Genomic DNA, 14,741 nt, shown 5'->3' on the forward strand with positions numbered 1-14,741 from the left:
GTCTGATGTAGTCTGTATAGAGTGCTGAGGAGTTAATATCTATACTTAACTGTCTGTGAAAAAAATAATACTCTCTGTTATATTAGCACAGTAGACATACAAACGTCAATATACCATAGAAGCTCCGACCAAGTCGGCCATCATTGCGTGCCCGCATAGGCTCAGGGGTCAAGCCATAGTTTTAACCGCGCGCAAGGGGCGCTTGTTTGGGAATACCTCCTTTTGGCTTTTGGAGATGTGAAAGGAGTTACCATTCAGACTCGACGTCGCCTTAGTAGACACCTCTTTGTTCCTTCTTTTCCCTTCTCTTTTTCTCATTGTCGCTCTGGCAGTAATTTATTTCTTGTGTCGACCACCCTGCTGGACCAAAGGGCAGACCAGCCCCCACCATTCTCATTCAAGGCACCGTCTCTCATTCAGACCAATTCACCAAGTGCTCGCGACCCCGGTCGACTTTTTTTTTGTTTACTGTCTAACTTTCTTGTTTTATTTATCTACATGAAATTTGGAGGCTAGCGCGTTGCTTTTGTTCCGCGCTTGTCTAACTTCCCGTATTCCTGGGTCGCTAGTCACTCCTTGCGCTCGCGACTTCTTTCAATCCCATTGCACCACACTCATTTACACTGCAACATGACTAGGCCGCAGATGATCCGAGCTGGTAGGTGAAATGCTTCCGCGCGGGCCCATTTGGTTCGAAGTTGAAGGTGTTGACCGCCGCCTCTAGATACCTTGGACCTTCAAGATCACGATACCCCTTCCGCCAAAGATCACACCAAACAACCCGAACATCCAGATCCTCTTGGGAGCGGCCGGCCTGCTCCCCATCAAGAACTTTCTATTCGTCATGCCGAACAAGATTCGCAAGCGGAGATAAAGGGCGGACCGGACAAAAATCACGAATATCGAGAACCAGATGACGAGGAAGATGATGAGGATGGAAATCACTACGGCCACGAAGATAGCGACCTGGCAGACGGCGAAAGTGATGATATGATGGACGATGATATGGACAAAATCTCCAGTTCGCCATCTATCGATGATGGTACGGATTCTTGGGAATTATAGGCATTAATCGGGCATTAGCTGATGTTATACAGAGGATATCGATTTTGAGTTTGTATATGCACTTCACAACTTTGTCGCAACGGTTGATGGGCAAGCGAATGCCGCAAAGGGTGATACCATGGTTCTTCTCGACGACAGCAACAGCTACTGGTGGCTTGTGCGCGTGGTGAAGGATGGCAGCATTGGCTACCTCCCTGCGGAGCACATCGAAACACCAACCGAAAGGCTTGCCAGATTGAACAAACACAGAAACGTGGATCTATCTGCGACCATGTTGGGCGACAATAACGAAAAGTCGAAGAATCCTTTGAAAAAGGCCATGCGCCGTCGCAATGCGAAGACTGTCAACTTCGGGGCCCCGACGTACATAGATGCCTCCGACGTCGACTACTCAACGGACGATGATTCCGAACACGGCGACTTCTTCAATGACGACGAAACTCTGGACGGGGAAGAGGAAGATGTGCAAGAACAAGCTGAAGATATTGTTGTGGAACCTCTTAGGCCCAAAGCCCAGAAAGAGAACTCCACAGACCATGCCGATGCCAACGGTGTAGAAAAACAAGATCTGCAGCGCTCAGGCTCTGAACGACGCCCGTCTAGTGAAGAGTTCTTTGAGGCCGAAGGTAAACACACTCATCTCCGCTGCTCTCGGATTGGATCTGGAACTCACTCTTACAAAGTAGAACCCCCTGTCAGTAGATCCAGGAATGGCACTGTACGGAACACCGATTCCTTCTTCAAAGACGACACTGCGGAGCCTAAGAAGATTTCTCTTACGCCAAATCTCTTGCGCGATATTCGCGATGAAAACAACACAAATACCTTGGCTGAGTGGAAAGAGGTATGTTTCCCACCGTGGGGTTATCTAAAAGAGCAATTGGCTGACGTGTTGCTGAAGCCTACTCGTGGAAGCTTTGAATCCATCGAAAAGGGCTCTAATTCACAGGACAAATCCAAAGAGAAAGAGGAGAAGAAGCGAAAAGACAAGAAACCTGGAATGCTCAGTGGGCTATTCAAGCGCAAGAAGAGCAAAGATGACATTGACGACCCAGAGAAGTCTCCTGCAGAGTCAGCATTCCGCACATCACCCCAACCCAAGACCTCGATGGAGTCTATCTCATCGAAGTCTTTGTCCCCCGAACAACAGCGGCCCTCTAAGCCCCAGAAAATATCGAACAACAAGCTACATAAGCAACCCCCAGGAATCATGAAGGTTGATCCAGTCCTTGATCCTGCGATGGCCGAGTTCGCCAGGGGCAATGAGGCCATTAACCAGACCCAGGGTAACAAGAGCATCCGACAGGTGCCACTACAAGAAGAAAGAGAAAGCAGCTACGAAGACTGTGGGATTGTATTACAATCGCCTGTCAGCCAGTCGAGTCCTTCCAAGGATCCATTTGCTACTCCGCTTGAATCCATGGACCCCATGGAATCGCCTATTGATCGACCATCCAGTGAAGCTCAATGGAGAGGACCCAATGATCCCGGCCGGACAATGGCTGGACCCGTATCCGTTACATCTCCACCCCAGAAATTCGCCCCTACGCTGGGCGCTAGAGATGAGTCAGAGTCCCCTGTCAATATTTCTCCCGTGGAAGCTTATTCCCCCATGAGCGCACGCGGCTCAACAAATAACGCCTCTCCTCGAGAAGTTCGCTCTCTCTCGCCACCATCTCCGCCATCATCACCCGGGCAGGACGCTAATTACCCCAAGGGTGGCACGGCTGCTACTGCCTCACTCGACACTCTTTCGGTGGACACCCCGACGTGGAGCGACTCCAGTCTGCGATCATATATGGACGAAGAAAACGATATTCGCGACTTGTTTATTATTGTCCATGACAAATCAAATGTACCTCCCGCTGGCCCTGACCACCCAATCACTGGTCGCCTATTCAAAGAGGAAAGCAAGAGACTCAAGGAGATGAACAATCAGCTTGATGAAATGCTTGTGAACTGGATGTCACAGCGGACTCGCAGCTCGACCTCTACTCGTGGCATTTAGAGTCCACCTGTATAATCAAGGTGTGTATGAATCTCTTTGAAATCAAACCTATGTGTTGATATATGGCCCGCCTTGCATGGCGATGAAGGCCAGAATGCTTTTTGAATGTGCTGGGCGCATCACTTTTGGCCGACCCTTATTCTTTCTTTCCACCTTTACTTTTTTTTCCTTTCTGTGTTGTGTCTTGATGCTACTGTTTGGCGCAAATTCTTGTCCTGCATTTTCCCATCGCCACAGAGAGCGATGTAACCCTGAACGTCTAACGGCCAGCTCTATTCACCATGCTTTCCATATTTTTCTTCGATTTTCACCGGAATACCCCGACTCATCCGTGTTCAGTTTTGTTCTTTACATGTCATTCAAGGCTTAACTGGCGTATCTCAATACAATATCAGTTACCAAACATATTTTCCTAGAAAAGTCAAGAAACATTAGAAGGCACACTCCTCTGCTGTATGCAGGTAAGCAAGTGATCAGATCTAATTGGAGAGAAGGAGCATTCCAAAGACCCTACGGAAGATCGAAGGTCGTGCGGGCAGGTCAGCCGCACCATGTATAGGGCCCCCACACCTAGGCAAGTCATCTGTCTGACATACATAAACAACCCTTTTCCTGTTTCTCATTCTTGACGCGACAGCATTTGAAATATTCGTCGCATCACCATGGCAGACCCCTACCACGCTTACAGCTCACACTCAACACCCACGCCGAGCGGGGTTGGGTACTATCCCCCAGAGGATCAGTCTCAGTACCCGGCCTATGACCACCAGCCATATGGAAACCAAGAGCCATATCACAACCCCGAACCGGGTCAATATAACCCTGGACTAGAGCCTTACCAGCCCAGTCAAACCCCAAACCAAGCCTACGCTCCACAGCAAAGTTCGTACCATCTCACTCCCGAGCCATATGGATCCTCGATAGAGAGAATATATATACTGATAGGGTAGCTAGGCTACGTAGGGCCAGTGACTCCAAATGAATACCAACATGTGCAAGACAAAATCCCGGGGAACGCAGGATATTAGTGAGTGGGCGAAACATACCCAGCTGTGAGAACTAAAACTAACAGCGAGCCCTAGCAATGACCATCCAGCCAACCAACCACGGTACACCCCCTCGGAAGGCTCCCACTATCCTGCTGTGCATGTATCAGAGCCAGAAGATTCACAGCGCAGTGGTATGGGCGAACAACGCTCCGATACCGACACCGACACTGACCGGGGTATGGACCGCGGACTTGGGGGTTCGCTCGCTGGCGGCATGGCGGGCTATTACCTCGGTCACAAGAAGGAACATGGCTTGCTGGGGGCGATTGGCGGTGCTCTTCTTGGGAACTTCCTGGAGGACAAGGTGAAGGATCACAAAAGACATGACAATGATAGTGATCATGGGCACGATCACAGCGATCATCATCACCGTCATCGCCACCGCCACCACCACCATGGCCATCACAGCCATTCGGGGCACAGTAGTCATAGCAGTCATAGCGGGCACTCTCACAGCGGGCACTCGCTTAGCGGGCACTCGCATAGCCGGCACTCTCATAGTTCTCATCGTAGCCATTCGAGGCACCGCGATGAGGATGAGTACTGAGTGAACCTCGACTTTCGGACAGTATTCTTTGGTGTTTTTCTTTTTCTTTTCCTTTTATCGTGCTGCCATTCCTAGCTTCATGTTATGGAATATGGAATATAGGCTATGTGTTTTCCTTTGCTAGAGACTTGGTATCACCTGAGAGACACCATATCTAGCTTGTTGCGCTTCTTTCCGTTCGTTTCCTTTTGCCCTGAGAGGTCTCTGGTTGTTGACCCCGTTGTATATTTTCCCACACAGACTCGGTTCCAGCATGTGGGACATGGATTCGAACTTGATACCTGATTACTTTTTACGAATTCGACAATTATACGTAATGAGAGAATGAATCTTGGATGCAGGGAGATAATCTACTAGCCGCAGTAATTGTTGAACAAAATCAAGAATTTACCTGGCCTGGTGGGAGCACCGGTGTCGAAGACTCGTCTGGGAAGTAGGTGTAGGGAACGTCGAATCCCCAGATCAGTGCTACGATTTTTACTTTATCGCGCTCATGATACACCTCTATGGCACCTCCAACGCGAACTTGTCTGTCGAAAATGGAGATTTAATTGGAAATTGTGAGGGAGCAGTTTTAAATAAAGAACAATTGAAGTATGTTGTGCGCATTCGCTTGACACGTAATAGTAGTCCTTCCTACGTCGTATCTACTGGCGATTTTTCTTCTCTACTGCGTTTTATTTAGGTTCTATTTACTACGTTGAATATATACCCGTAGCTACTTCTAATATTCATTCCTATAAATGCTTATAATATCCATGGCCTTGAGACGTGTTATTTCGACTAACAAGTCCTGCATACAAAATATTTAACTGGTTAATACGTATGATAGGCATGGCCTACATGGTACAACATAATCGGGTGTTACCTAAATACAGTACCCTGCATTTCCCACCTGGGAAGGTCGAAGCCCTGATACGCCCATTTATGCTTATCGCATGAGTCATCCGATCTGCCCGCGATGAACTCGATAAGGAGATTCAGCTCTCGTGACACTTCAGAATGACCTTTGAGGGGGGCTATTCTCTCTTCTTGCCTTTGTTCACTTACTTATTGGTTTCTCTTTCTTAGTTTGCTCATTATACTGGCTCTACTAGACTTGGAGTACACATCCTCTCTTATTCACCTTGTTTACATCAAACTCGCTTATCGCGCCCTTACCCTATACTTTGATGCCCTACACGAGTCACTACCTGAGGCTCTAATAAGCCCAAATTCAGAGACCATCGATAGATGATGGCTCCTCCGTTATTACAATCCCTCCTTTCTGGGACACTTCCCGATCACTGTGAACCGACCTCGCCCTTCCTGACCGCCGTCTCCTCGCATCTCCACATCTGCATCCCCACTCCTCTCGCGGCGATCTCTTCCGTTCTCGGGACCCTCAGCATAGTCTCATGGCTCTTCGCACAACTACCTCAGATTTATAAGAACTTCCAAGTGCAATCAACGTCTGGCTTATCGATATTTTTCTTGATAATCTGGTGTCTTGGTGATGCAAGCAACCTCGTTGGAGCGCTATGCACCCGACAGGCAGGGTGGCAGGTGGTGATTGCCAGTTATTATGTCTTTGTTGACATCACTCTGGTATTCCAGTTCTTCTGGTATACCCATTACAAACCTCGTCGAAATGATTCATATAGCAACCTATCGCACTCGCATGGCTCGGCTCCTCGAGACATCATTCAAGGTGTGCCTCCTCCAGGCCACGAATCGGACCATCAGGCCTCGACTCCCGTAAACATGGACAACAAGCACTCCGATACCAAGGATGTGGGTTTCCGGGCTGGGTCAGTGCTCAATTCGACCCATGTGCAAACAGCCTCATACTCAAACGAGAAATTGAGCTCTTCGCGTCGATCTATTAGAATGAGTAGTAGCGCGCAGAGTCCGCCATTCGCACTTCCCCGGACGATGCTCATGGCATCGCTCCTTTGTGCCGTACTCGCCAACGCTGCTCCCACCGATAAGCCCCATCCGCCCATTTCTGAGGTACCGCGGGAGGCCATTGTCGAGATCATCGGCCGCGTCTTTTCATGGATGTCAACAATTCTTTATCTCGGCTCACGCCCTCCACAGCTATACAAGAACTACCAGCGCAAGAGCACCGAAGGTCTATCTCCACTGCTCTTCATGGCCGCTTTCTGTGGGAACCTGTTCTACTCCAGCTCGTTGCTCACCAACCCGAACGCTTGGTCGGACTTTTCCCCATATGGCGGTGGCGGCTGGGCTGATAACCATGGCAATGACCGCTTGGAATGGATTGGACGCGCTACCCCGTTTTTCCTGGGTGCCTTCGGTGTTTTGGGACTGGATGGGTTCATGGGCGTTCAGTTCCTCATGTATGGCGATGGTCTAGATCAGGAAGATGACCAGAGTTTCATCAGCGGCGATGGGGATGACCCAAAGCGTGGTCGCGGTCGCTGGAGGCGTGTTCGCGGCTGGATGCGCGGCTGGATCCCCTCTTCTTCACCTCTGAGGGAATCGGGTGAACCTTCGGTCCCACAAGAGGGGCAGGCTTTGTTGGGCGCAGAACGCGGCCGATACGGCACTGTCTGATCGTGGGTGTTTATATACATCTCTTTTGCTTTTGTTCTCTGTCCATGCCTTTTGCGTAGGGCAGGTATGATATATATGATGTGATGACTTCAGAGCTTTATTTTCTTATCTTAACCTTTCGTTTCCCTGTATTTTGTCATTCGGATGCATTGTGTGTGATCAAATGCATTTGCCTTCATTTGCTCTGTGCTTGATCTGTGTTTTCTCGGCGTTTTGGGGATACTTATATAGGGACTCGGTCTTTCCTCCGAGATCTCGCCTTCTCTTGGGGGGTTCTTATGCAATACACTGAATTTGCGGCATGTCTTGGATGTACCGGTTACCAATGGGCCATAGCGCACTACAAGAATAGACAAGACTATTGAAAGACTCATGCTATGCTAGGAACAGTCAGTCTGTGTAGCGGGAGATCAAAATTTGCATAGTCTCGCTCCCACCCTCACCCCATTCAATTCCCCAATGTTGGCTGTCCCGGCGAATGTCGCGGATTTCGTAAATCTGTGATTTGAGGGATGTGATATGAGTAATATGGCGTCTACCAAGCCTTTCCCCAGGAATCCGAGACAGAAAGAGCAAGAGACAGCAAGCCATGCCAAACCCTAAAGTGGAAGAGCAACGACCTCCAAACTCCCCATTCAAGGCGCTCATTTGATGCCTACCTCACCCCTCAATCAAGTTGACCAAATTTATGTAGGAACCAATTGCGATGTCCCGAGCGAGACAACGCTCGCTCCAAATTTTCAGCTTATCCCCCCAGTGGAGTAACGCCCAAAACCTGCACGCATGTTATTTTCCAACAATAGTAGCCCTGGGGAAGCTATGTAAAGATCTGGGTTAAAAACCCCCGATATCTTCATTTTGGCTTACTTGCTTATCCAAAATTACGTATTCTTTGCCGATCGTTTGTGATTTTTACTGGCACACCCATTCGTTTGCCGCTAGATTCTATACAAAAATCATGACCGAGAGCCATTTTGTGTGGCAGCTGAGCTCACTATGACCGCGCCTGTTGAGACGACTCCATTTTCAGTCTCGCCCTTGTGTTGTTCTAAGAACTTGAAAAAGGATATGATTCTGAGATTGTCGATCTTGATGGCAGTGCGTGGACGGATATTTGTTCGTGTCTACCTAACCATATATGTAGACCAAAGCTTCTTGTAGAGTATGAACTGACTCGGATTTCGTGATATCCATTTGAGTGCCAAAGCTATCTAATCGCCAACCACATTGATCCGGACAGTCACCGGCGCTATTGAGGAAGAGAGCTATGCTGTGTCTTTGATTGCCGCCAAACAACCGACCAAGACCTAGCTCCTCCCTAGCTGGAACCCCTACGCTGGATATGAAAATCTCTACTGCCTTCACAGCCGCACTCCGACTACCACATCCTGTCCCTCGGCATGTCACTAACTGCTTAGCCATTGACAAGACAACTCGTATTACAACTGAGACTATTGTTGTCTCGACCACCATCTGCCATGTTGAAGACACAACGACCACTACCGAGGGGCATAGCCTTACCGGCCCATCTGGCAACGGCAACAGTAACCGTAACGACTACACAATCTCAAATATCCTCTCCACCAGTAACCCTAACCCAGTGCGCACAACGTTTGTTATTTGAATAGGCGTGTTTCTCACGTACGTGGAGATGGACATGGTTCCGGAGTGTCAACGAGTGAGTGTGAAGGTAAAGACTTGACCGGCTGTAGCTCAGACGTCTATACTTATAACGATGCCGGCCACGGACATCACACGAACACGAATCTACTTCTTTCTCCTACTACTGGAAGTGTAGGCGTAAGCTCCGGCTCATAATACTGAAAGCAGTAGCTCAGCATACACGCCCCCGGTGTTTAACGGTGCTTCGCCCTTCACTATTTTTAGAGTTGTGTCTGCCTTGGTGCTATCGCGGCTCTCGCGCTTCCCTTTGAGTATGTCTCTATTTCCTTAGATATTTTGGATGTGGGTTATAATAGATTTTAGCAATTTCTTCTCGGGATCGAGTATAAAGTCATATAAGATGTCTAGTAAAGCTTCTATGTTTGCCTTCACATGAAAGATCAATTAAGTTTTCGAAGTCCCAAAGACATGTACTTGACATATAGCTCAATAGCAGTCTCATGATTTTTCGTTTCCTATTTTCATTGTCTCACTTTGCCTTTTCGCAACATGTTCAGAAAGTAGGCTAATGATCTCCCTCTGCTTTTACTGAAAGGGTATATGCACGTGTTTAATTCATTGCCTCTCAATAGTCGCTTTATTGGCTTTTCACAGCCCATTTAAGGCAGTGTAGTGAACCTTCCAACCTGTGAATCCTGTTTTCCTATCTATATTTCTGATCCAGGCATGACATGAGCGCCTGACATGACAACGTAGAGGCTCACCTAGGGGTAGAGAATACCAATCACATTGGCAGCCCGGTCAACAATACCAGGTAAATATGATATTCGGCATAAGAACAGCCCGAAATAGAAATAGTGAGAAGCGATAAATCATAGGCGATGACAAATGTTATCTGGTCATCAATGTACATCTTGTGAGTGTCTTCTTATTCGCCTCCACCCTCAGTAAAAAAGGAGGGGTGTTTTGCCGCCCGAGTTGTCCGAATTCTCCCTTGGCTTACGGGGTATTGGGGAGTAATCTCAGGGGAGTTTTCCTATGTTTTCGAATCATATGGTGCAGGAAATACGGAGATGTTTCAGAGAAAAAAAAAGCCGAAAGTAGCCGGTCGGGCATCCTTGGTTTTTTTTTATTTTTTTTAAGGTCCAGTTGTCTTGTTAGAATCAAGGTATATATAGGCAGGTACTAGACAGGTACCTTGAAAGAATCGGACTTATTGAAGAGTATGGCAAGGCACGAGGTCCGAGTGACTTTTGTTTTTTTTTCTAGAATACATTACGCACGGGCTTGTATTTTAAAGTATTTAAAGATTAATTTCTAGACCCTCAGATAAATGAGTTCAATATATGCGGGACTCTTTTTTGGGGGGAGAATACGCCTTTTAAGTACAACATACTCCGTAGATAGGCACATAAATAGATGTCGCTTGGGATAAATACCAAGACACTGTCTTTGCTTCGAGGAGGAGCTACGTGTAGTCCACTCATGCAGCATGACGCTGCAGGGATCAACATCCAGATCCTTCGCCGAGGTTGGAGTTATTTACGGTGAGTCAGAGCAATGCCTCTCTCTATGTGGTTAAACTGTGACTTCAAGAGATAGAGAAGAGGGAGCGTAGATGGAGTGCTTGTCAGATGCATGATATTGCCCTTGCTTGGTTGTACAGGGTAATGGATGCGTGTGATTCATAGGGATAATATGGAGTAAATGACCCGACTGTAAGGTTACTTACTCCGTTGTACTTTGTACTCTGTACGGAGTACTCCATGTTTGGGGTTTGTTCATAGTGGGTACATGTGGAAGAGTTCGGATGAGCATTTCTGCATGTCGCATTGTAGGGGGGTAGACTGAGCAACGGAGGGAATGCGATCAACTGTTTATAGAGTATAATATATATATATATTTAAATAGATACAACATTGAATAAACCATTTAGCATAGGATATTTCACTATTCAGTTTACACTTACTTTTTACTATTTGCTATTGATATTTTAAAATATAACTGAGCTGACTAAGAGTGAAACGAGTCAGTGGAGTAACCTTTTTTTTTTTTTTAAAGTCCAATACAATACCAGTGAGAACCAGTGACACGGGCGTTGCATCACCGGATTTGCCTTAGGGGTCTAGGGCCTTTTTAATATGAACGTTACAATACAATTACACTGTACTCCGTACACCATTCTAAACTGGGAACACCGGTTAGATTTTTGAAAAAAAGAGGAAAAAAAGAAAAAAAAGGAAGAAAAAGTGAGAAAAGCAAACGTGAAGAAAAATTAAAAATGAATATAATGCTATAGATTTATTTTCAATTATTATTCCAATGTACATTCAATGTTGTATACATACTAATTTATCTTACAATGTGCGTAGTAACTTTTTTTAAATTTAGAATTTCTATATGTGGGCCCCAGTGACTCCTTCCATGTATACCAAATACATGTAAAATTACCGGGGCAACCCAACGGCCTTTTCCCACACAACGCCCCCTATACACTTTTCTTCTCTTCATCCTTCTTCTCAACCTCTTTTTTGTATCAATCCTCTCCCGTGTCAACGAGCTTTTCACTAAGTGTCGTTGATCACCTCATTCTGTGAGGTTTGTGTCTACGTGTGGGGAAATTTTTTTTCCTTCCACTCTTCTCCGAGCGCGTTCAGTTCACCCTGCTACGTGTGCTCTTCCACTTCGCTTCGACCTGGTTATTCGCCTCTCAAGCACTTTGAATTGACCGGACTGTGATCTATCACCTTTCCTCCCAGAGTCATTTCTACACTCCAAGCGAGGACTGTCATCGTTCACCGTTCATCACGTTCCTTCCAATTCTCATTTAACCCGTCATTTGTCCACTGGATCATTGAACGAACCTCGATGTCATTCAACTAGAGACTGCCCCCTAGGAATACGATAGAGCGACCCGCTCGCAGAGCACCGCTCTTCTCCTCTTCCTCCCCCCAGAATCAGGATCTGGTGGAGTAGACGGTTCGTATCCTTATTTCTTCAACTGTCTCCTGGTCTATCTGGCTTTTGCCTACCCCGGAGGCCTTGTGTACTGACTCCTCGCTTTCCCTAGCAACAGAATACGTCTAGCTCCCCGTCCTGAACTGGCAACCTCCCCTCCCCCCAAGATGCCGTCCTTCTTCGTCCCAGGTCATCATGGCCTGCCTACGCCTCCCCATGTCAATGGTGGTCGTATGGAAGACCCATCATTCTACCCGGTTGGTCACGCAGGATTCCCTCCTCGTTACCACCAAAGCGGCAATGAGTTCATCGAACAGTACTCGCAATCACTGTGCTACGCCAAACCCACTTCGATGAATATTCACCAGTCCGTCCACCCGATGAACACTGCTCGCGATCATCACATGATGAACCAGCAGCCTATGTTCAACCCCATGGTTGGTACTGGATTGCCTTCAATCCGCAGCAACGTCCAACTTCCGCCCATGGATGCTACGATCCCGCCTCAATATCGCCGACAAGAAGCCCCGATGCAACAGCAGCCCGAACAACCCCGCAAGGAGGAGAAGGCTACTGGAGGTGTCGCAGCTCACCTGGATTATGAGATGGATCGCATGTCCGACTTTGTGGCAGAGATGGCTCAGGGAATGTATGATTTGTTCGAGACCAACATCACCCTAGCAGATATTGACCTCGTGCGAAGTATCTACCCAGGATCTTCGGTTCCCCCTCAGTTTCGGAAATACGTCTTTCAGATTTTATCCTCGACACGCCTCCCAAGTTCTACCATTCTGCTCGGTCTCTTCTATCTGGCCAGCCGCGTTCGCCTGTTGTCAGCCCGACGCGCCTTCACCAAGACAGACAGTAGCCAGGTCTACCGCATGTTGACTGTGGCTCTTCTGTTGGGCAGCAAGTTCCTTGATGACAACACCTTCCAGAACAAATCCTGGGCTGAGGTCAGCAACATCCCCGTTGCTGAATTGAACCACATGGAATTGGAATGGCTCTTTGCATTCGACTGGAAGATTCACGACCGCATCTACGACAAGCAGGATGGTTTCGCCTCGTGGCGCGCGCACTGGGATACCTGGCGGGCCAAGGCAACGGCTCGAGCTCAAGAGTCTCGCCAGACTCTGGCGCCTATTGAGACCAATGTAGTCCGCGGCCAAGGTATCACCAAACCCCTTATGTCCCCCGAAGGCCCTATCCCACCGCAGTACCAGCGCAGCTCGCAAATTGAGAACTCTTGGCTCAACCCGACCGCGTCCGAATACTCGCCCCCCTCTGCCCTTTCCAGCGGGCCCACTACCCCCGATTACTACTCGGTTGGTCCTTGGGGATACGCTAACCCGCCTCCCCCTCCGCCCTACTCGCGGGGCTGGCACGCACCCTCACAGTACATGGCTCACACCGCTCCTCGATCCCAGCCCCCATCCTATCATCACACTCCAGCGTATGGATTGCCATTCGCACAGAGTCTTTGGACGGGCCATGGTTCATCGTGCGGCTGCACGTACTGTGCCAAGCATCTTGAGCACTACATGTGCAACAATGCATTTCCCTCCATGCAGCAGCCGATGATCGCAACCTAGTTGACGATACTCGGCATGTTCTGTCCACGACCCCGGATGGAACAGACGGTGCCCACGGTTCAAGACTCTGAGTCTTGCTACTTCTTTGAATTTCTTCTTAATGCAACTCTAGACTTCTTTCAACGTTTGTTTGGGCGACTCGCATGGGATTTATTTCGATACCGTTCCCTCTTCTGCTTGAATTGTTTCCAACCTTGCGCCTTGCGACCTTTGCCTCGTTTAGCATCACTTGCTTCTGAGCAATTGGCCTACCGCGTCTCCAAAAAGTACTTTTGTTCTGCGTCCGCTGGTTCTCGTTTGGCAAATCGAAAAAAATCTCAAAAATGGAAAAAAAAAAGAGGAAAAAACGCTCCCACAGCGGACATTGGCATGCTCCCGGCAGGCCCACGATGCAAAATCTTGACTCACCTTGTTATACTGATATCACTTTGATTTCATCAACACTTTCAGTCTCATCGGGTCCGTATTTGCAAAGGTTGCCGGGGCCGCAGTCACGACTATCACGAATCCCCAAAATCTGACTTCTTTGTTCATTACCCACGACTTCGGTTTATATCCTTGGTCCTTTTGTTTTATGCCTGGCATTTGTGTCTCCCGGTGATTACCCATAGAGTGCTTTCTTCTTTTACTTTCATTTCATCTCGGTACATTATCCCCATTCGCCACGCCTACATGCAGTGCCTGACGTTAATCATTTTTTTCACTTCTCATCTCCATTTTCAATTGTTCATTCACACTTTTTTTTTTTTTTTTTTTTTTTTTTTTTTTTTTTTTTTCTTTTTATTTTTTTTTTTTTTTTTTTTTTTTTTTTTTCTTCTTCGATTCCTTCGATTTGATTTTTCTTTCTCTGAAGAGCTTTCTCCAATCAATAAGATCAACAATTCAAGGATCATCTCCACCCCTTCATAAGTCGCGTGGTGTATTCCATCACTTTCACATCTCTCTCAATTGTCACAGGTGACAAACGCTATCTTGGGTTCCCTTCCTGTGATACCTTCGCATGTATCCGGGGAGGTGTCGGTACCTTATATGCACCTTCTATCTGATCTCGCTCTGAGAGTCCAATCAGTCCTCGCGACTGACAGAACTATGTAGTCCACCTGATTTGTTCTCTCTTTCGGCTTGCTTCTATCTATCTGCCCTTTGCTATTCGGCACTGCCGGCAAGTCAAAGCCATCGCATTTACTGTCCCCATTGGCCATGCGATGGTCTGGCTTCTGGCGTCTAGCTGTGGCTGTTGATCTGCAGTTTCTTGGAGATATATCAGAAAATTAGTGACAAACTATGTCATTGTTCGGACTGCAAACCTTTCACGTTTTGTTGTAGGCCTCTGATCAAGA

At 47.6% G+C, this 14,741-nt stretch overlaps 4 protein-coding genes across 4 annotated transcripts; all 4 read left to right on the plus strand.

Moving 5' to 3' along the window:
• Nucleotides 1–630: 630 nt before the first annotated feature.
• PGRI_025200 (SH3 domain-containing protein) lies at nt 631–3,073 on the plus strand (the record flags this gene model as incomplete). The annotated part of the gene is made up of 4 exons (XM_040790233.1): nt 631–658; nt 725–1,042; nt 1,098–1,909; nt 1,967–3,073. 4 exons carry the CDS (start codon nt 631–633, stop codon nt 3,071–3,073), a joined length of 2,265 nt encoding a protein of 754 aa, XP_040647186.1.
• A 662-nt stretch (nt 3,074–3,735) lies between these two features.
• PGRI_025210 (uncharacterized protein) lies at nt 3,736–4,673 on the plus strand (the record flags this gene model as incomplete). The annotated part of the gene is made up of 4 exons (XM_040790234.1): nt 3,736–3,955; nt 4,043–4,100; nt 4,156–4,394; nt 4,459–4,673. 4 exons carry the CDS (start codon nt 3,736–3,738, stop codon nt 4,671–4,673), a joined length of 732 nt encoding a protein of 243 aa, XP_040647187.1.
• A 1,229-nt stretch (nt 4,674–5,902) lies between these two features.
• PGRI_025220 (PQ-loop repeat-containing protein) lies at nt 5,903–7,228 on the plus strand (the record flags this gene model as incomplete). Its single annotated transcript, XM_040790235.1, has 1 exon — nt 5,903–7,228. The coding sequence occupies one exon, from the start codon at nt 5,903–5,905 to the stop codon at nt 7,226–7,228; it is 1,326 nt and encodes a 441-aa protein (XP_040647188.1).
• Nucleotides 7,229–11,976: 4,748 nt separating this feature from the next.
• Nucleotides 11,977–13,401, plus strand: PGRI_025230 (uncharacterized protein; the record flags this gene model as incomplete). Its single annotated transcript, XM_040790236.1, has 1 exon — nt 11,977–13,401. The coding sequence occupies one exon, from the start codon at nt 11,977–11,979 to the stop codon at nt 13,399–13,401; it is 1,425 nt and encodes a 474-aa protein (XP_040647189.1).
• Nucleotides 13,402–14,741: the final 1,340 nt, after the last annotated feature.

This window comes from Penicillium griseofulvum (genome assembly GCF_001561935.1).
Source record: "Penicillium griseofulvum strain PG3 chromosome Unknown contig_80, whole genome shotgun sequence".
Lineage (NCBI taxonomy): Eukaryota > Fungi > Ascomycota > Eurotiomycetes > Eurotiales > Aspergillaceae > Penicillium > Penicillium griseofulvum.